General features: G+C 46.6%; 1 protein-coding gene and 1 non-coding gene across 5 annotated transcripts in view; both read right to left on the minus strand.

Annotated features, from left to right (window-relative positions):
- Positions 1–21,888, minus strand: part of ABCB10 (ATP binding cassette subfamily B member 10) — a 33,049-nt gene that overhangs the window by 2,052 nt on the left and 9,109 nt on the right. For 3 of the 4 annotated variants that reach the window (XM_049697416.1, XM_033408944.2, XM_049697417.1), the window contains exons 3-12: positions 21,595–21,866; positions 17,804–17,938; positions 16,897–17,043; positions 15,776–15,911; positions 9,460–9,555; positions 8,042–8,251; positions 6,090–6,169; positions 4,759–4,939; positions 2,214–2,257; positions 422–456 (exon numbers count right to left, since the gene is read on the minus strand). In XM_049697416.1, the coding sequence (XP_049553373.1) occupies positions 422–456; positions 2,214–2,257; positions 4,759–4,939; positions 6,090–6,169; positions 8,042–8,251; positions 9,460–9,555; positions 15,776–15,911; positions 16,897–17,043; positions 17,804–17,938; positions 21,595–21,866 (1,336 nt within the window). The remainder of the gene's footprint in view (positions 1–421; positions 457–2,213; positions 2,258–4,758; positions 4,940–6,089; positions 6,170–8,041; positions 8,252–9,459; positions 9,556–15,775; positions 15,912–16,896; positions 17,044–17,803; positions 17,939–21,594; positions 21,867–21,888) is intronic. The other variant, XM_033408942.2, reaches the window with a different exon arrangement.
- TRNAG-CCC (transfer RNA glycine (anticodon CCC)) lies at positions 7,165–7,237 on the minus strand. Its single transcript has one exon. It is a non-coding gene; the product is annotated as a tRNA-Gly (tRNA).

Here is a 21,888-nt window from a genome sequence, read left to right on the forward strand (position 1 = left end):
ACACTGTTCACGCGTGTATTTCCTGGTACACGTACACTGGCCCCTCATTAGCAGCCAATTTTCACTATGATCAAAATTGTAACCTCTTGGGTCAACTATCTATATTTTATATTATAAAGTTACTATAAAAAAAAGAAGCTTTGGACCCGTGACCTCCATAGAACTACTGCCATGTAAGTTAAAAGCATTTTGCACAGTTGCTGATTGGTGATCAGGGATTCATCACAAATGTCTGAATTGAAACTAGAACCCTCAACTCATGACTCGGCCTGCTCACTGCCTCCCAACTGTCATGATTAATTCAGACCCCGTGACTTTAAAGTGTAAGGCATTCTCAGCCGTATCACTTGAAGTACAGAATAAAAATTTGTGATAGAGGAAGAATGTGGTTTAATCCAGTTACACATTAAGATAGCCTCACCTGGTTGCTTCATCTAGGAGAAGAATTCTGGGATTCTGAAGAAGGAAAAACATTAAAAGGAAAAGAAAACATAATTTTATTAGAAAAACACACTCTCAGTAATAAAACGAAATAAAGTGCTGATACGTGATACAACATGGATGACCCTTGAAAACACTCTGCTGAGCGAGAGGAACCAGACACAGAAGTCCACCTCGTGTGCGATTCCACTTAGAGGAAATGTCCACAACAGGCAGCTCTGCAGGGGCAGAGTCGTTACCTGGGACTGGGGTCGATGGGGAAATAGGCAGGGTGGTGTGTGGATGCTATTTTGGGGGTGATGAAAATGTTCTAAAATTGATTATGGTGATGGAGGCACAACTCTGAATACGCTAACAGTGAACTGCACGCTTTCCATGGGTGAACTGTAGAGTGTGTGAATTCTATCACAATAAAGCTGCTACAAAAGAAGAAAAACAAACTCGTAAGTGTCTGAGATCGCATGATCTCACACAAAAACCATGATCCCAGTGATCACTGAATCGGATATTCTTCGTAGTGCAGCTTTAACCTGCTGGTGAATCAACCAACAGTATGAAGTGGGGCTCTAAAGTGAGTCACATGGAGTCTAGACTCTCAAGGCCCTGCCTGTAGTTCAGCTGGGAGTAGTACACACAGAGCGGAGAAACACATGAAATCTAGCTTTGTCTAGGAACCCGTCCGTAGAAATGAAAACACGCCCACACAAAAGCTTGTACACTGTTCATTCGGAGCAGTGCTATTCACAACAGCCCTAAACCGGAAACAATCCAGAAGTTCATTAACACTTGGGTGATAAACAAATGGTGGTCTGTCCATACAAAGGAATGGAAAGGAATAAAGTACTGATATAGGCTACAACATGGAGGAGCCCCAAAAACTATACTACTGAAAGAGGCTAGAAGCAGAAGACTGTATCTTGTCTGATTCCATTTATCTGAAATGTCCAGAAAGGCAAATCTAGACAAACAGAAAGTAGATTAGTGGCGGGCTGGGGCTGGGAAGGCAGAAAGGTTGCAAAAGGGTATCAGGGTGATAGAAATGTTCTAAAATTGGATTGTGTGATGGGCGCACAACTCTGTAAATTTACTAAAAGTCACTGAAAAGTACATTTAAAACTGGTCAATTTTATGATATGTAAATCATGCTTCAATAAAGCTGTTTTTTTTAAAAAAATCACCTATAAATCTGAGGAGAATAGTTATATAACAAAGGAGAAGGCCATCATTTCCTACAAAATACAATGTCTATGACTTTCAGCTTTTCCCTCTCCTCTTAGGAGCCTTGTATAAGTATTTCAAGTCTGTACTATTCAGTTTAGCAGGTGATTACAGATTATACGAGTAAGAATACTTGTATTATTTTGGTATTTTGATATAATCACTACTCTACCAGTTAGACTGTATGCTTAATTTTATTATTTTTTTGTACTGAAATGTAGTTGATGTACCATGCTGTGCTCTGCTGCACAGCAAAGTGACTCAGTTACACACATAGAGACATTTTTGTTTTAAAATATTCTGTATGCTTCTTGATGGAAGATCCGTGTGTTAAACTGTTCTCCCTCTGGCTCCTAATACTCAGGAAACACTTGCTAAATTTGGACCACAGGTACTCAGTGGAATTCCCAACTCATCTTTCACCAGAACTGTCAACCATATACCCACCCGCCCCTTCCCAAGAAAAAGGAAGAAGAAGAAAAGTTGCACATTACAAATTACAAGGTCCCTGATTAAGAACAATGCCAACCCCCGCTGAGAGGCTTCCGGCTTACCTTAAGCAGAGCACGGGCAATTGCAATTCGCTGTTTCTGCCCACCTGACAATGACAATATATACATTTTAAAATTGAACGCCTTAACAAAAATTCTTGGTAACAGGCTTTTCTGATGAGCCATGTGGCAATTTGAAGGTAGTTTCTCCCAGTCATAGTTGAGATAGATGCGAGAACAGAAACCTACATTTTAAATATTATAATGTTTCCTCATCTATCTCAAGATTAATAATAACAATAATTATTATCATGGCTAACATTGAGGAATTCCTACGTCCCAGGCATTTCCTAAATGCATTTCCTAAATGCATGTATTATTTCATTTCATCTCAAAAACAAGCCTTTGAAGTAGATCCTATAATGATTCTCTTTTTACAGGTGAAAAGCTGAGGCACAATATCCTGTGAGAGGCCTCACAGCTGGTCAGTGGCAGAGCCGAGGTCTGAACAGTGTTGTGCGCTTTTAACCACACACGTGCCGTGCCCCGCAAGAGGGCACCTCTTGTAGCAGGAAACGAACGGGAAACTCGAGGAAGTTAGAGGTTTCAGAGCAGTACGTGAGATGGACAGGAGCGAAAGGAGCTGGGACTGGTAACTCCACTGTCCGCCCAGAACACTACTCCATACTTCCACTCTCACGCTGTTTTCTTTTTCCTGCCCCAGGGAACAACCGACACACGCGGTACTTTGTGCGTGTATGAAAATGGGGGCAACAGATAGACTATGCCATGCTAGCCAGCCCCCTTTGTAAAACTCAAATTCGACTAAACGCCAGGGGGTGGTGTGGGGGAAGGGGGAGGGATGGACAGATGATACTTCCCCTCCTCACCCCTGTTGCACCCCACCCTCTCCTTCCCCCCAGGGACGCTCTCCTAAGTTATAACTGGTGAAGTCTCAGCGCAGGACTCAACTCACTCCTCCCAACTTAGTTCATGTTAGGAAACTCAATTCCACTTTTGGTGACGAAAACATTCCTTTTTGGTTGATGTTACTGGCTGAACCTACTTATTATTTCATCTGAGACAAGTTAATCATTTAAACTGAAATGGGTGATGCTGCTAAAAGCTGTCCTCAACCAGGCAACCCCACCCTCATGAGGAGGGAAGGAGGAAAAACCCTTCCTTTCCCAGTTCTCTGGTTGGTGGGGGTCTGAGTGCTTGGTGTGGGTCAGCAGAGCGGCCAGCAAGGGCTCTGGTCAGCTCTGAAGACCCCAGTGCCAATGCGCACACAGGGGCCTTCCTCCAGGGTAGACCGTGACCTTCGGTTACTTCACTGGAGATGGAGCTTGAGCATCCTGGTCGAAGGGAAGGACATGCAGCACCTGTTCCAAGCGAGCAGGTGCTGTGCTCATGGGACAGAGCACAGGTAGCTCCCAACCCCACCCCTCCATCTCGGTAATTTCACCACCAGCAGCTTACACTGGAGTCCTGCCCAAGGACACGTCTGTTCCAGCGACACAGTAGTGGTTCTACTCCCGGAACTTCCCCAATCTATCAAAACCCCAGAACTTCCCCAATCTATCAAAAAATATTTTTTCATCTACTGCCTATCATTGAAACAAATCATACACAACAAAATTAAAACGTTTTTGTGTTAAAGTCTGCAGTCTAAGTTCAAGCAAACGGTTTAGCACTGGAAGGACTCCTGCCCCCACCCAACCCGGCAGCTTCACTCTGACGTGGAGGTCTCTACCCCCTGCTCGCACACATCCCGTGACAGAGCTCGTCGTGAAAGGAAGTACAGTTGAATATTTGTAATTAAAAAAAAAAATCTGTGTTTCACCAAAGATTTACTCCTCTATTCATTGGTCCCACTTCTGTACTTGAAAGCAATAGAACTGTTTTCTCTTTCCCTCCTGGAAACACCACCCCCAAAGGCGATCTGACCTGCGGGGGGAGCCGATACCATGGGCCAGATGGTGCCACAGCCCTGCGAGCCCCCATTCGTCCAGGACGGGGCAGAGCGGACTACACCTGGGCCAGGTCTGGACCAGGGCCTGTCTGTGCACAGCCTCACGCTGAGAATGCTTTTTATGTTTTAAAGGAGTCGTTAAAAAATAATAAGAAGACTGTGACAGAGACCACGTGTGACGCACAAACCTAAATCATCTACTCTCTGGTCCTTTACAGAAAAGTTTGTAAGTCCTGGGTCTACACATAACCTACGAAGTGAGGAATAAGGAGCCCCTTCAGCTGCACGTCTGCCCTGATGCAGTCTCTGCCTCCTGGACAAATCATCCTGCCATCCGCGGTATCTGTCTTATTTTCTACAATTTTCAAGGATCTCGAGTTACAAAACGTATCTTTTCTGGGATGAGAGAAAGCTGCTGTGGCTGAGTACTACCCAGTGGGACACCAGTGGGAATCTGGAAACATGTCTGGGGTAGAAAGTGAAAGGAACTGGGGAGTTGTCCACATACAAAAGAGATGTGAGAAAACGAAAAAGGTTAATTTCATAAACTCTAAGGACAAGAGCCTAATTAGAAAATAACACTGCGACAGGAAGTGTTTAGAGAGTGTTTGCTGCAAAGGGGTAACAAAAAGGTACCTGAGAGGAGAACACCCTTTTCTCCGACCACAGTGTTGAACCCTTGAGGGAAATGTCGGATGAAAGCAGCTGCATTGGCTACACCAGCCACTTTCTCTACCTGCTCAGCCGTCACCGAGGAAGGGTCGTCTGCACCATAGGCAATGTTCTCCGCAATTGAGCAAGAAAACAAAATTGGTTCCTACACATTGGAAATAAAACGTATTTATTGCAAATTGCAACAGTCTAGTAAATACAGTGGAGCTTAGTACAATACTTACAGCTAAGACACTAAACGGTTCCCAGAGAATATATACTGTTTTTCTGGTTCATTCTCCATAAATATACCCCATGGGCGATTAAAAAATTCATGCATTAGCACGAGCAGGACTGCCTTTATCACCTGTAGGTCCCCCACTGCAGGACACGGGGTCCCACAGTAGCCACCTGCAAGCGTCCGGCACACAGCAGGCGCTCTGTAAATGCAAGTCCCCCTCCCCGAGGAGGACCCCGAGCCCGTCGGCATTCTCCAGCTGCCTGCCTTCCAAGGGCAATGGGAGAATCCATTTCTATCACTTTTTGATATACACACAGAGCAGAAGGGAACGTGGCATTTGGACAGAGCTATTCTGTGGAATAGTGCTAAAAAGCAAATGAACTCCCAGCTTCTTTCTCCCTCCCTAATAAGGCTGTGGCACTGCCGTGACCCTTGCACCACCGAGCCAAGCCCCCCGTCGCTGCCCCCCACCAATGGAGTGGTGCTGAGGGAAGGCTCATTAGAGGAAGAGGCTCAGCAGTCGGGGTGCTTGTGTTTGCCTGCTGTGCACGAAGCTTGGTGATAAAAATACCAATAGCTGTGTCAAAACTCCCCTGCACCGAGTGGTCCTGTGAAAACAGCCTCATCAAAGACACCGCATTCCATCAAGGTTCTTGAAATCTGCAGCCTCTTTGCAAGGAGACCCTGGCTCTGGCCACAGCCTTTGCTTGCTTGTCTCTGAAACCCATTATGCAAAACAGTAGACTGGCTAGCAATGAAAATGAGAATTGAGGAAGAGCCAGAAGCAGCTAAACAGTTGTATCTTTTTCTCCCCAATCTTCTAGACTATCTGCATTACAAAGTAATGCCAGTCCCCAGCTTCTGATAAAGTCAATGCTTCGAGTGGTTAACATGTTTAAGGTCTTCAGGAAACAGCACTATTTACAAACCTAAACAACCTGCCCTGGAGACTGGTTTCATAAATCTAGAAAACTTCCATTCCTTTTCTTTTGAAAGGTTCAAGACCAAGAAAAAAGCAAATGACAAAAGCAATTTTAAAAGAAAATGTAATAAAAATGGAGCCCTCTCCTCCTACCTGACTCACTGTCCCAATCTTGGATCTCAGCCAGACTGGATTTAGCTGACGGATGTCACGGCCATCAAGACTGATCGTTCCTTGCAGAGAAGAAGGAAAGAGTCACTGAGTGTCATGGGGCCAATGACTCATGTAAACACAGAAAGGCTCTGATGTGAAAATTCTAGACTCAGTTTTTTAAAGATCAGATACTCAAAATCTCCAAACAGAATCTAAAACCAACGTATTTTAGGGAACTTCAGAGCTAAAAGGGACTTTTCTGGATTGTCCACGCCTACTATCTCCCTGCAGTGGTTAGATGACTAAGCCCACCTAGCTCATCCATCCAGCTCGCCTTCCCGAGTAAGCACAGCTGGAGAGTCTGCTGTCTGCAACTAACACTCTGACACGGTGGCAGAGTGTTTCAACAGTCAGATGTAACTCTGTGACCTCAGCTGACAGAATTACCTCTACACCTTGAGGGAACGCAATCATGCTTCCCGATGACAATGACAGTGACCAACACAAGACATCCCATTCCTTCTCAGTTAGGTGTGTGGCATTATACAAGCCAGCTGTAAACTTTCATAAACCTACCGAAACCTGAGGTCTTGACTTAAAAAGTGTAAGTGTCCTATAGGCTGCACAAGGCAGGATGTAAGCGTAGCTGCTTCTCTCCTTGATTTACTCACCGCTGTGAAGAAACTGGAGACTTACATTTTGACTTGATTTGCATCCCACTCACTAGGATTTTTCTAAACTCAGAATTTTACAGCAAGTAGAGGGTAAACCAAGGCAGTGATGCCAGAGGCCAACAGTGTAGTAATACCCATTTTAATGCACTTGGTGGTTCTGTGGTCAGGACCTGTGAGTCAGATAATTACCTGGCACATAACCAGCTCTCACACTGTTGTAACCAAAAAGACCATAAGACATACTCTTCAAATTCATGGTTTTATTTTATACTGACAATTGTTTTCTTGCTGAGAAATACCATTCTTTTTTTTTTTTAATATTTATTTAATTTTACTTTGGCAGCGTTGGGTCTTAGTTGCGGCATGCGGACTCTCAGTTGCGGCATGCATGTGCGATCTAGTTCCCTGACCAGGGATTGAACCTGGGCCCTCTGCATTGGGAGTGCAGAGTCTTAGCCACTGGACCACCAGGGAAGTCCCCATCATTGTTTTCTTAATCCAAAAACAGACTATCTTCTCCGAGCTCTGATACAAAGAAGGATATCAACTCTGTAACTGTGTGTGGTGATGGATGTTAACTCGACACGCTGTGGTGATCATTTCACAGTATATACATATATGGAATCATTATGCTCTACACCTGAAACTAATATGTTGTAGGTCAACTGTATATTTTAAAAAGATATAAAGAAGTAAAATAATGTGTTCTTTGCTCTGAAAGCTGCTATAATCCAGTTAAAAATTAAAAAAAAAAATCTGAATGAGAAAAGTCTGTAAGAAAATCTCTACTACCGCAAGAAAGCTTCAATGGAGCAGCGGCCCAGAAGTGAATCAGTGACGGCCACATGCCCTGTCTGCACACCAGCCCCAGGCAGGAGGACCGGAGGGCTTCAGGGAGAGCCCAGGCTCCTGCACAAGCTCAGGGCTGGCACAGAGTGGCATGCACTCATGGTGCTGCCGTGGCCGGTGGTGCTCAGCAACCCCGAGGCACCTTCTTGGAGCCCCTCTCCCGGTGGAGGAAGCACCACATGGGAGACGAGGAGGTGGGGTTCAGGAAGTCACTCTGGACCTGAGTGGCGAACACAAGATACAACGTGCCTGATGGGCCCTCTGTGTGAGCTGCCATAGCCCGAAAAGTGAATCCTCTGTTTGGGACTTCCTTGCTGGGAACAAACCCTCTGTGTTCAGAACTCGCGCACTGCACGGCCCCTGCGTAACCTGACCCTCTCTGGGGGCTCAGGAGAGGCCTCCCGTCCTACGATGTGCTCAGCCACTCACCAGCGCTGGCGTCGTACAACCTCAGCAGGAGAGAAATCACTGTTGATTTGCCAGAACCACTCGGGCCAACCAGCGCTGTGATGGATCCTGCTGGGATAGAAAGGCTGAAATCCTGGAATATGGGCACCTCTGGGCGAGCTGGATAGGCGAAATGCACGTTCTTGAACTCCAAAGCGCCCTGGAAGCTCTTCTCGTTTAAAATGGCCCCCTCTGCAAGGGAAGATGGAGCTCCAATCACTCAGGGCAAAGCTCAGGCTCACAGCAGAGCCCAGTGCCCGCCTGTCTGACTGCAGACATGGCCCAGCATGGCGAGTCCTGGAGTCTGGGCTCTTCCCGGGCAAGTCAGGAGGCCTCCGACCAGCGCTTCCCTGAACCCGCTCTGCACTGGCAGTACAACCATACGCCCGCCACCCTGCTGGAGCCTCGCAGCCCCGAGAGGTAGAAGTCCCCATCCCAGTCTTATTGACGGGACGCCGAGGTGAAGAGGGGCCAGCCTGCCCGTGTCAACCGAGCCGTGGATGGAGCTTCCAGCCCGGGAGCCATCCGGGCGAGCCCAGTGGCCTTCTCCCTGTACGCTGCCTCCGTGGTTCCCTTGTCTAGGGTTTACCTCACCTTCTCTAAATCAATGTTTTCAGAGGATGATGATGAACAGGCGGGCGCTGCACAACAGCCCCGGAGCTAGAGGGGGGTCAGAGGTCTGCTCTGTCCTGTGTAACCTTGCTCCTGACTTGGGAGAAGGGGCTCAGTCTCTCCCAGCCTGTCATAGTGGAGAATACTGGGCATTCACTACTGACCTGGGGCCAACGCCAGTACCTAGGGATCAGCGAGCAGCTGGCAGTGGCTGCCGCTCCCAGCCCCGTCCCCCGACCCCTTGGCTGGCTGGCCCAGGCCACACAGTTGCCCCGAGCACCGGCTTCCCGGGAAGCAGCTGATGAAGGAGACAGCTCTGGCCAATTAGCACCAGCACCCTCCACCCCACCCCCGAAGCCAGGCAACTCAGAGGCTTTTATACGTGTGATCCCTCTTCCTGCCTCCCTCCCCCTGCCCACACAAACGTCAAAAGCACCAAGGGAGACGAGTCTGGGCACTGGCCGGGCCCTTCCTATCTGCACCCCTGAGCTGCACTTACTTCTACCCTGCTGTCTGTGGTAGCAAATCGCCTGCAGGGAGGTAAACAGTGGCTGCACACTTTGTGGTCAGTCCCCACGCCTCCAGGGACGCCCTGGGGCCCCATGACAGTGCCCAGCAGCTGTGCTTCCTCACCGCCCACCCCGCTGACGGCCCTGTCCCTGCCACATGCAAGGGACAGCGTCCCGCTCCAGCTCGTCCATCCCAAGTGGGGCAGGAAGCTGGTGTCACAGTCCAAAACCACATTTGTTTAACCCCAGCCAAGAGGAGCAAACCCATTTCAGACCCACCATTGAAAGGAAGCTCCGGCTCTCTCTCGAGGAGCTCCCAGAGGCGGCCCCCGGCACCCAGGCCCTTCATCAGCTCTGAGTAGAAGGAGCTCAGACCTGGGCGAGAAGCAAAGGCACACGTCTATCACTGGTACCAGGAAACGGCCCTCTGCTACTCCCGCACCTCTGGGAACAGTGACCACAACCTGCTGTGAATACAGAATCTGATTTGAAGCAGCTACCTGGGAATCCATCAGAGTTCCCTCAGTCTCATACCCTTGTGTTCCTTCAGTTTCTCCTCCTCCAATTTCATTATTTCTAGTAAGGATTTAATGTTTGGTCAGATCAGGGAATTTATAAATACATATAGTCATACTAATCAACCACTGAATTAAAATCACAATGTTAGGGCTTCCCTGGTGGCGCAGTGGTTGAGAGTCCACCTGCCGATGCAGGGGACACGGGCTCATGCCCCGGTCCGGGAAGATCCCATATGCCGCGGAGCGGCTGTGCCCATGAGCCGTGGCTGCTGAGCCTGCGTGTCCAGAGCCTGTGCTCCGCAACGGGAGAGGCCACGACAGTGAGAGGCCCGCGCACCGCAAAAAAAAAACAAAAAACAAATCACAATGTTACATAAAAGTCTACCTACTCAAAAACATAGCAATATAAATAAAATATAATGCTTATCCCATACTTATAAGGAACTTAAGGTACCCCAATATTCATTTAAAAGACATATCCACATAATCAAACCCTCCTTTCAGACACTCAACAAATACAACTTTTACCAGGCTAAAAACTGAAAAGAAATTTGGCAATGTTAAATACTCCAACTTCTTCTTTTTTTTTTTTTTTTTTTTTTTTTTGGTACGCGGGCCTCTCACTGTTGTGTCCTCTCCCATTGCAGAGCACAGGCTCCGGACGCGCAGGCTCAGCGGCCATGGCTCACGGGCCCAGCCGCTCCGCGGCATGTGGGATCCTCCCGGACCGGGGTACGAACCCATGTCCTCTGCATCGGCAGGCGGACTCTCAACCACTGCGCCACCAGGGAAGCCTCCAACCTCTTCTTAAAGCCACCTCTGAACTATGATTTAATTAATGATTTAAACTCCAAGTACACTCCATGTCAACTGCCAGAACACATACTTGTAACACTTTCCCTCAGTAAGGATGCTGAAAAAATGCAATTCAAATATTCTGTCTAAGCTATACGGTTATTTATACAAGATACGGTGGATTAAAACCTTCAGGTTAAATTAAGAATGCATTGGTCAGAAACAGAGCCACATACATATAGTCAGTTGATCTTTGACAAATGAACAAATGCAATTCAATGAAGAAAGGGTAGACTTTTCAACAAATGGTGCTGGAACAACCAGACATCCATGTGCAAAAAATGATTCAGGACACAGACCTTACACCTTTCACAAAAATTAACTCAAAGTGGTCTAAACATAAAACGCCAAACTATAAAACTCTGAGAAGATAACATAAGAGAAAAACATATATGACCTTGTGTTCAGCAATGACTTTTTAAGTATCATATCAAAAGCACAATCCACGAAAGAAAAAAATAAGGAAGTTAGAGTTCATTAAAATTAAAAACTTCTGCTCTGTGAAGGACACTGTCAAGAGAATGAGAAGATGGGCCACAGTCTGGGAGAAATTATTTGCAAAAGACGCATCTGACAAAGGACTGGTATCCAAAATACAGTAGTTCCCCCTTATCCACGGGGGATACGTTCCAAAACCCCCGTGGATGCCTGAAACCGTGGTGCTCCATATATACTACAGCTGACCCCTGAGCAACACAGGGGTTAGGGGCGCCAACCCCTCACATGTGAAAATCCATGTATAACTTTGTAGCAGGCCCTCTGTAACTGCATCCGTGGATTGTGTAGTACTACAGTACGTATTTATTGAAAAACAATCTGTATAAGTGGACCCTCACAGTTCAAACCCGTGTTGTTCAAGGGTCAACTGTATTTTTTTCCTACATACACATACTTAAGATAAAGTTTAATTTATAAAGTAAGAGAGTAACATTAATAATAAAATAGAATTATAACAATATACTGTAACAAATCATGTGAACATGGTCTCTCTCAAAGTATCTTGTACAAATTAAATGCCTTTTCCAACTTAACTAAGCAGTGTGGTGTAACTTTTGCAGTTTGAGGTGGGACAGCAACACCAGCATGAATTTCTTTTTCCTTCTTCACAATTTCATGACCAGAAGACTCATTCTTACCATAGATCTCAGTAACCTCAGCATATGATTTTTTCTCTTTCTTTAAGAAATCAAGAACTTTCACCCTTTCACTTAAAGGAAGCACTTCATGGCTTCTCTTTGGCATATCTGAATTGCCATCATCACCACTCTTGCAATTTGGGGCCATTATTAAGTGAAACAAGGGTCACGTCAATACAAGCACTGCAGTACTACACAGTGCATCTGATCACTGAGACGGCTACCAAAAGACTAACGGGTGGGATGCGCTGGACAAAGGGATGGCCCATGTCCCAGGCAGGAGGCAGGACAGCGTGAGATTTCATCATGCTACTCAGAATGGTGTGCAATTTAAAATTTATGACTTATTTCTGGAATTTTCCATTTAATATTTTCAGACTGCAGTTGACCACAAGTAACTGAAACTACAGAAAGTGAAACCGAGGATAAGGGGAGACTATTGTACACAAAGAATTCTTAAAACTCAACAATAAGAAAACAAACAGCCAATTAAAAAATGGACAAACAGACATCTCACCAAAGAAGATACACCCATGGCAGATAAATATATAAAAGGATACTCTGCATCACGTCACCAGGGAAAAAAGCAAATTATGACAACAACGAATCTATCAGAACAGCAAAAATCCGAAATCCTAACACCACCAAATGCTGGTGAGGACGTGGAGCAACAGGAACTCCCATTCTGGGCTGGCGGGAGCGCACAGTGGTGCAGCCACTTTGGAAGAATGTCTGGCGATTTCTTACAACACTAAACATACTGTTACTGTATGCAATCTAGCAATCATGCTCCTCCGTGTTTACCCAAAGGAGATGAAAACTTATATCCACACAAAAACCTGCACACAAATGTCTACAGCAGCTTTATTCATGATTGCCAAAACTTGGAAGCAACAAAGATGTCCTTTTAATGGATAAACTGTGGTCCATCCAGACAACATTAAAAAGAAAAGAGCTATTGAGCCATGAGAAGACATGGAGGGACCTTCAATGCCTACTACTAAGTGAAGGAAGCTAAGGTGCAAAGGCTCCACACTGCATGATTTCAACAACACGACATCTGGAAAAGGCAAAACTGTGGAGACAGTAAAAAAAATCAGTGGTTGCCAGGGGCTGGCGGGAAGGAAGGATGAATAGGCAGAGCACAGAGGATTTTTAGGGTAGTGACACTACTCTGTATGATATTACAGTGGTGGATCCATGCCATTATACGTTTGTCCAGACCCACAGAACGTACAACACTACGAGTGACCCCCTAAGGTAGACTCTGGACTTCGGTGATAACGTGTCGGTGTATGTTCATCGATTATAACAAATGCACCATCTGGTGGGGGATGCTGATAAATGGGGGAGTCTGTGCATGGGGGGCGGGGGGGTCTATGGGACTCTCTGTACTTTCTGCTCAACTTTGTTGTGAACCTAAAACTGCTCCTTTTTTTTGGCTGCGTTGGGTCTGCGTTGCTGCACGCAGGCTTTCTCTAGTTGTGGCGAGCGGGGGCTACTCTTGGTTGTGGTGCGCGGGCTTCTCATTGCGGTGGCTTCTCTTGTTACAGAGCACGGGCTCTAGAGCTCAGGCTCAGTAGTTGTGGCACGTGGGCTCAGTAGTTGTGGCTCACAGGCTCTAGAGCACAGGCTCAGGAGTTGTGGCACACGGGCTTAGCTGCTCTGTGACATGTGGGATCTTCTCGGACCAGGGCTTGAACCAGTGTCCCCTGCACTGGCAGGCGGATTCTTAACCACTGTGCCACCAGGGAAGCCCCTAAAACTGCTCTTTTAAGAAGTCTATTAATTGGAAGGAAGGAAGGAAGGAAGGAAGGAAGGAAAAGCCAAGGGAAAGAGTTGGAAGTAGTTCACAACATAGTAAAGAGTTTAGACTCTGGAAAACAGAAACAAAGACAAAATGGCCCTGGATAAACAAAATGTGGTCTATCCATACAATCGAATATTATTCAACCACAAAAAGGAATGAAGTACATGCTACAATGTGGGTGAACTTTGAAAACATGCGAAGGGAAAGAAGCCAAACACACAAGGCCACAAACTATATAATTCCATTCACGTGAAATATCCGGAGTAAGTAAATACATACAGATAGGAAGCAAACTGGTTGCTAGGGGCTGGGGAGGGGGGTATAGACTGCTTGATGAGTATGGGCTTTTCTTCGAGGTGAGGAAAATACTTTGGAACTAAACAGAGGTAGTGGTTGCACAACACTGTGAATGTACTAAATGCCACTGAGCTGTACATTTAAAAATGATTAAGTTTGTGTTATGTGAATTTCACCTCAATAAAAATGTAAGAAAAAAAGATATTGGGTTTGATAGGAAGATGTAAGAGCCTTCTCTGGTATAAAAGAAACAAGCATGTTTTCCTTCAAATAGCACCTCTGACCCTCTCATAACAGAAAATAAATGTAGAATTTACTGTGGGTTTTTTTTTTTTTCAGTAAAATCTATTCTAAGCAGGAACCAACATATAAAAATTCTGATTTATTTAATAAATAAAACAGGATTTCTTGATTGCAGATTCATTACAGAATCACTCTAAACAGTGAGCTTCACAAAAACATTTAAAACCCAACTCAACCTGTAACAGGTCCCTACAGTCCCGCCCACACTTCACTCCTCTCTCCACCTCCAGATGGCAGGAACCATCAACCAGAGCTGTGGGGTGGCCTGTGGCTCAGGAGGCCGAGCCCCCCGAAATCTCAAGCACAGACAAAGCCTCAGCAGCACATCTGTGACCAGGGGAGGTAACTGACTCCCAGGGGACGGGAACTGTGTTTCCAACCAATTTCTGTGCAAGACACAGCTATGAACCTGGGACAAAAGATAGGGCAGCAGAACACCCCAAAACAGAGGTAGTGTCTATCAGGTCAAGTACTATGGAAAAAAGGAGGTGTCAGCAGAGGGACTAAGAAAGATCAAGACAAATGTGGCAGAAAACTCAAGATTGGGGGGGGCAGGAGGAAAGCTGACAGCGGTCAAGCGTGGACCGTGCACAGGAAGGCCACAGAGAGGGAAGGTGGCGGCAGACAAGTCCGCTCTGAGGTGGGACAAAAGGCTGAAAGGAACCCACCCACACGGGTGTGCGAGCCTACAGCCCGACAGGCCCAACCCAAGAGACGGAGAGAAAAGAGAAACACTGTCATTGCTCTGTCCTCCTGAACTGGCCCTCTCGCATCCCAAGTCACTCAGCACCCGGAAGTGTCTTGATCAGGTTTGTCTTCAAGACCAGCCAGAGGAACTATTATGCTATTTTTAAAGGAGTCTCTGGAAATCTCAGTCCAGAAAACATCCTCACTTGCCTGCAGATGTCTAAGGAAAAGTCTATACCTTTAACCAGTAGAAAACCCTGAAACCCTGAAAACAACAAGAGTGTCGGGTTGAGGTGACCCCCATGGGATACCTGAGCTCCTTGAACCAGACTTCAGTGTTTATCTAACCTTTCCATCCTTTCCAAAGCAGGAAATCATCTGCTCCCAGCTGGCTGGGGCCTCAGGAAAGCTACGGAAAAGAAAACCTCGCAGACTCCACGGGTCTTGCTTCCCTTCACTCAGAAGTAGACGATGAAAGCTCATCTGAGAGGCTCTTGACAAAAGCAAGCAACTGTGCTTCATGTACTTTATCACTTATATTTGTGATTGTTCACTAGTTTTGAACATGGCTGACTTTGTACAGAAGGAACTTTACTCCCCACCAGTGACTTGCCCATCATGGAAGCATCACCACCAGAGGACGGGGGTTCCTGTACATGTCTGTTCACACCACCCTTCCTCCCCAGCATCCATCCTATGGTGAAAGGGAACAGGCTGCCCTACATGCAGCTGGAAAGAGCTCCAGTGAGACCCGGAGCTCCACCAGCTACGGGGGGCCTGCAAAACCCTGGAAATTCCAGACCCCACGGAGGATCCCACTTGTATCTCTGCTCTTTCTTTCAAAGTCAAGTTGGAGTAACATTCTAGGAGAGGTTTTTGCAGTTAGTTAATTGATGAGAGGTGGAGTAATGGGAAAGTTAACTTTTCATTTCAGAAACTATAACCCTATTTTTGATTTGTAAATTCCCAAGCCTATTTAAATTATATACCTCCAATGCTTAATCCAACCCAGAAAGCATACATTAGGAAGGAAGAGAGTTCACCCACTGTCATGTGGGCACTGCCCATCAGCAGTCCTCCTTTGTACAGGACGGAAAGCACGATCAGGTTCCCAGAGAGCCCGGTCTGTCAAGGGAAGAAAACACAGAAGTCAGGTGGGAACCAAAGTCGCCAAATGCAAAAAGCATTTGCATGGCCTATAATTCCCTTTATGCATTTCACCATCAAGCAAGATTTTTCCAAAATACTAAATAAGTTTTAATCTGAATTTAAAAATACTTTTGAAATATCACAGTATTGAAGGAAATAATCTCATTAACACAGAAACCTAAACACTAAGTCACCCATCAGATTCCTATTTTACTCAGTCTAATCAATTTGCAAAGGAGAAAAATGATAGTAAGGAGGCCTTCCCTAACTGGAGGAAATCAGTACACTGTACCGTGTTGGGCTGGGCAGGCTGCACTGAGAAGTTAGAGCCCTGCATCTCGCTCACCTGCCCTGACCTGCGTTAGGTGCGTGGTCTCTGTAAGTGCTGCCTCCTTGGGCCTTCCTATCCGTTAAGTCACGGCCGTTACTGAATCACCTCTAACATTCTTTCCAGTTTGAACATATTATGAATCTGCCATCATGGTGATTTTCTAGTTCGGTGTCCTACCCGAGTTCATTGTGATCAACGTGATCAATTTTCTTATACTTCCTTCTTGAAATACACTGAGATTATTTTGGTTAATCCTCAGTGGGTCTCAAACTGCCTGCATCAGAATGACCTGGGGCTAAAACACAGATTGCCAGCCCCATCCCAAGAGTTTCCAATTCAGGACATCCAGAGTGGAGCTGGTGTGCCTAACCAGTTCCCAGGTGAAGCTGACATGCCTGGTCTGGACCACACTCTGAGAATCAGTGCCCAATCCCACACTGTCTTGGTCTCACCACCTTTCTTTTAATTACATTTACTTGTTTTCCTCCTCCTTCACAAAAATATTTTAAGGATGGTAATTCTTACTCTTGAGGGAGAAGTATTTTCTATGTATGGCAAGATTCACAGAATAAAAACCCCTCCCAGTCATAACGTCTACCCTTTCCACTCTTTCCAAAATGATCTACTTACTGCTCCAAAGAAACCAGCCCGAGCAAATGCCTCTTTCCTTGCTAACTGCATCACATGGTCCACTTTGCTGGTGTATTTCTCTATCTCAGTCATTTCTTTCCCAAAAGCTCGAACAGTTCTTATATTTCCAATACGTTCCTCAGCTAGCTGGGAGAAATAATACATATATTTCGAGGGAGGCAAAATTAAAATGTGGTTCTCATTTTTAAGATACTATCAATAGAAAGCTGCTCATGATACGCAACTACGTCAAAAATAGATTACAAAGTAGAGTATATGATAAACAATCCTGTTTTTGGAAACAAATCTATATTTATACATAGACACATCATATATATAGGTAGATAAAGAGATAAATGGGAAGGTAGGTAGATAGATAAAGACATATATTTTACGTAGTGAAAAAGATAGATGAAAAGCATAGACTCCAAAATGTTAATAACATTCATTCTGAGAGCTAGAATTATGCATGTTATTTTTTCTCTTTATATTCTCAAAATTTTAGTTTCATAAATATGCATGGTTTTGTAACATGAAAATATAAGTTATTTTTAATTTTTAAAAAAGACAATACTGGATAGCATTACAAAGCTACCCTTATTCATTAATGAAGGACAGAGTATCATCCAGAAACTATTTTCAGAATATAATTAGCTTTTTCGTCCTATAAGAAATAGTGACAGTAAGAAGTTCACACAATGTACAGTCAAGTGGGCTCAACGCTGAGGTGTGGGTACTAATCTAGTCTAGAAGGCAGAGTACTTTGTGTTGCTAAGATCCGGGGGGCTAATGTAAGGAAAAGGAAGTACTTTTTTGAAAAGCTTCAGCACATCCCTTAGGGTCTGCCCACCGATACCCTGGCTCTGAGTTCATTCAAGTGGAGACCACACCAGGGAGGGGCCTTTACCTGAGTGGCTTGTGCCAGGGAGTCCTGAGTGACTTTGGTCAGTTTCCGTAGGTATCGGCCATAAAGCACAGCAAGGATGGATATTGGAGGCACCACACTCAAAACAAAAGTGGCCAGATTAGGGGAGACAAAAAACTGTCGAAAACAAAAGCCAAAAGGTATTGTGTTACACAGAGTAGCAAGACATTCTCACTGCCCGCTCTAAGTGTGTGCGTGTGTTGAAATTAACAGGCAGGCTTAAAGGTTGCTGTCTCAAAATCGTACATCCAGTTTTGGTAGAACTTTTCAAACATTTTCAGTCTTCACAAAGCCCCATGAATATTCAGCCTGCCACACAGGAGTGACGCGACAGAGAGCTGCTGAAGCAAGGGTGGGGCTCTTTTACCCTCCACTGCTGCACCACTACTGACACAACGCAGGACCAGTGCTGTGTAAATCAGGCCACGCTGTTCACCGACAGAGAAGGGGGGCAGGATGTGAGCAGAGGAAGGAGGCCGCCTTCTGCTCCACGCTGGCCAGACCTCACCAGGAGTTCTGCATTCAGGTCCAGATCAAGGGCTCTGAACAACCTGAGCAATATCTCACTGAAATGACTCAGGTGGCAGCAAGACCAAAAATACCCACATCATATGACAGAGTTGAAAGAGGACTTGGCAGGGGGTGTAACAACCAAGTTAGAGCTGTTTCCGCGGCTCAGAGGACTGGAATCGCAGTCGGATGGATCTAGACTCAACAAAAGGAGGAGTCTCCTAACAACTGGAGCTGCTCGAAGGGGAAGTAACACAGTGGGGTTTTCCCGTAGCCAACCCTGCAATTAGGTGATTGTATTTTAAATGGTACTAGCATTTCTTCGACAAATTATTAATTATAAAATAGTATCATCAGTACAAGGCTCTCCTAAAATGCTGAGGAAAAGCTGCAGACTGAAATGTAAAGTAAAGGACGAAGCACGCAATCATTCACTTATTTACTCATTGGTTGCCTAATGCCGTCATGCAGCGAACACTATTCTAGGCACCTGGGAGATAACTGACCCACATGGAGCTTCATCCAAGGGGACAGCAAAGATGAGAGTCGGAGAGCAAACAGGTAAGAGAGAGAGAGAGAGAAACCACAGGGTCATGTGGTCTTGGAAGAGCAAGAACACAGAGGCCCTGAGGCAGCAATGAGCTCAGCACCTTGATCCATGGGACGACCCACCCTGAGCAGACAAGCAGACGCTGGGATGGCAGTGGCCACAGGACACATGCAGGGGCAGCGAGGCACCCAGGCAGGTCTCAGCACAGCCCAAGCAAGCCCTCTGCACGGGGGGCAGGAGCATCCCTCGGTGCCCCCCAGGCCCTGGGGACGGGCTCAGAACCCTCCCTCCCCGTGCTCCAGTTCCACGCTTAGAAATATCCTTCTGAAGAATATTGCAGGGTGCTGTCATACAAGGAGCGCTGGAGTATCAGGACACACATCTTAATGGTGGGAGGGAGACCCCCGAACGTAAATTACCAAACTGGCAGTATGGTACAGACATCATTAGGTTCTTGGGAGCAGGCTTACCATAGTCAGGTCCAGGGAGCCCATGAGAAACAAAGCACACTTCTGTTCCTCCAGAGCTAAAGGCCAGGTCCCAGGGGATGCCCCCTTATGAGGCCCTGCTATGAGCTGAGTGTTTGTGTCCCCCCCACACTCATATGCCTTAAGCCCCAATGGGGCTGGACTTGGAGATGGAGCCTCTAAGGAAGGAGTTAAGGTAAAATGAGGTTATAAGGGCAGGGGCTCTGATCTGATAGGATTCGGGTCCTTAAGAGAGGAGACACCAGCAAGTCAGCTCTCTCCCCACAAGCACGGAGGACAGGCCTTGTGAGCGGAGCACACAGCGAGAGCATGGCTGCCCACAAGACAAGAGAAGAGGCCTCAGAACGAACCTACGTTGTCAGCACCTTGATCTGGGACTCCCAGACTCCAGAACCACGGGAAATAAACTTCTGTTGTTTGAGCCCCCAGGTGTGGTACTTTGCTATGCAGCTCAAGGTACTAAGGCTCCCTCCCCCTGATGAGCCACCTGCCCTACACTGGGACTCTCTTCACCTGCTACAAAAAGAGGTTCCCAGCTCTTCCTGAGCCCTGGACTATTAATATCTGGAAATGGTGCTTTAGTTCAGGAGGGCCCTTCTCCCAGAGTTTTGCTTCTCTCTTGGCTGGGCATACATAAGATTTCAAAGCTGTCTTCCACTCTGTATGTCAGATCTTACAGGCTCAACATATTCTTCTGCTCTGGACTGAATGCCCTGTGGGACACAGGACAGAAACCCAAGCTTTTCCACCTGTGAGAAAAGATCAGTCTCCGTCCTCATTCTAGGGGTCTAGTACTGTGCTAAGATGACAGCCTCTCACAGCTACTGAGCACCTGAAATGTGGCCAGTGTGCTGGGGAACTAAACCTTACATTTTATTTAGTTTTAATTAAAATTTAAATTTAAAAACTGATACTCCATTTCTATTTAGTTATTGGTAAAGTTTTAAGAATGTCTGGGAATTTGGGTATGTTAATATACTTTTTCAACCACAAATTTTATGAAATCTAAATACAGATCAGGTATTCCCAATGAAAATTTAGCATCCAGATTTAAGTGTTCCGTAAGTATAAAATACACACTATATTTTGGGGGCTTCCCTGGCGCAGTGGTTAAGAATCCGCCTGCCAATGCAGGGGACAAGGGTCCGAGCCCTGGTCCGGGAAGATCCCACATGCCGTGGAGCAGCTAAGCCCGTGTGCCACAACTACTGAGCCTGTGCTCTAGAGCCTGCGAGCCACAACTGCTGAGCCCGCGAGCCACAACTACTGAAGCCCGTGCGCCTAGAGCCCATGCTCCGCAACAAGAGAAGCCACCGCCATGAGAAGCCCGTGCACCGCAACGAAGAGTAGCCCCCGCTCGCTGCAACTACCTGCACTAAGCAACTAAGACCCCAAAATAAATAAATTTATAAAAGAAAACACACTATATTTTGAAATCTTAATATGAAAAAATAATTTGAAATATCTAACAATTTTTATATTAAACACATGTTGAATTGATAATATTGTTTATATTAAGTAAAATTATTAAGATTAATCTCACCTCACCTTTCTTTTCGCTTTTTTTTTTTTTTTAATTTTTTTTGGCCACACCACGCAGCTTGTGAGATTTTAGTACCAGTTCCCCGACCAGGGACTGAACCCGGGCCCACAGCAGTGAAAGCGCGGAGTCTTAACCACTGGACCGCCAGGTAATTCCCTCTTTTTGCTTTTTAAAACGTGGCTACTAGAAAATGTACACTGGCACACGTGGCCTGCACTACATTCCTACCAGGCAGCTGCGCAGGTCTGAAGAGACCACTGGTGTGAAGAAGGGAGCTGGGCTCAGGCCCCCAGCTAAGGAAGGGACACGGGCCTGGGTGGAGCCGGCTCCCCTAAGGGAGGGCAGAGCTGCCTGCGTGCAGGAGGGGACCTGCTCTTGATAGGAGGAGGAGAGGAAATGAGGCCTCTGTCCCATCCAGACGGCAGTGGCAGCTTCCTGCCTTTGGGGACGGAACTGACACCCCTCCTCTGACCCACACTCAGGACCCGAGGGCCCTCCCACCACTTTCACACGTTCTCGGAAAACCCAGGCAACAAGGTAAGTTTTTCTAAATGCCAACGGTCCGTTCTCCAGACAGGAATTCATGGCGGAGAAGTGAAGGCGCAGGTGCCACCAAGGAAGCAGCTGCTCCAGGTCCCCGCGGCCTCTGCGACAGCGATGAGAACAGCTCAACGGAGCGCACCTCACGCCTGAGAAGAGGGCGCGGGCCGAGCCCCGGCCGCAGGGCGCCCCGGCAGCCGGGCCGACATACCATCATGCCAACGCCAATGGAAGCCTGGGCTCCGGCCCTGAGCCCGTCCGAGAGGTTCTCGGTCACCGACCGCCCCAGCAGGGCCGCGTCCGAGGACAGGCGGTTGATCAGCTCTCCGGTGCGCGTCTTGTCAAAGAAAGCGACCTCCTGCCTCAGAACCGAGGAAAAGAGCGAAGCTCTCAACCTATTCACGATGCGCTGACCTGCAAGGCAAAGAGCAGTGGC

Source organism: Orcinus orca, chromosome 14 (assembly GCF_937001465.1).
Source record: "Orcinus orca chromosome 14, mOrcOrc1.1, whole genome shotgun sequence".
Classification (NCBI taxonomy): domain Eukaryota; kingdom Metazoa; phylum Chordata; class Mammalia; order Artiodactyla; family Delphinidae; genus Orcinus; species Orcinus orca.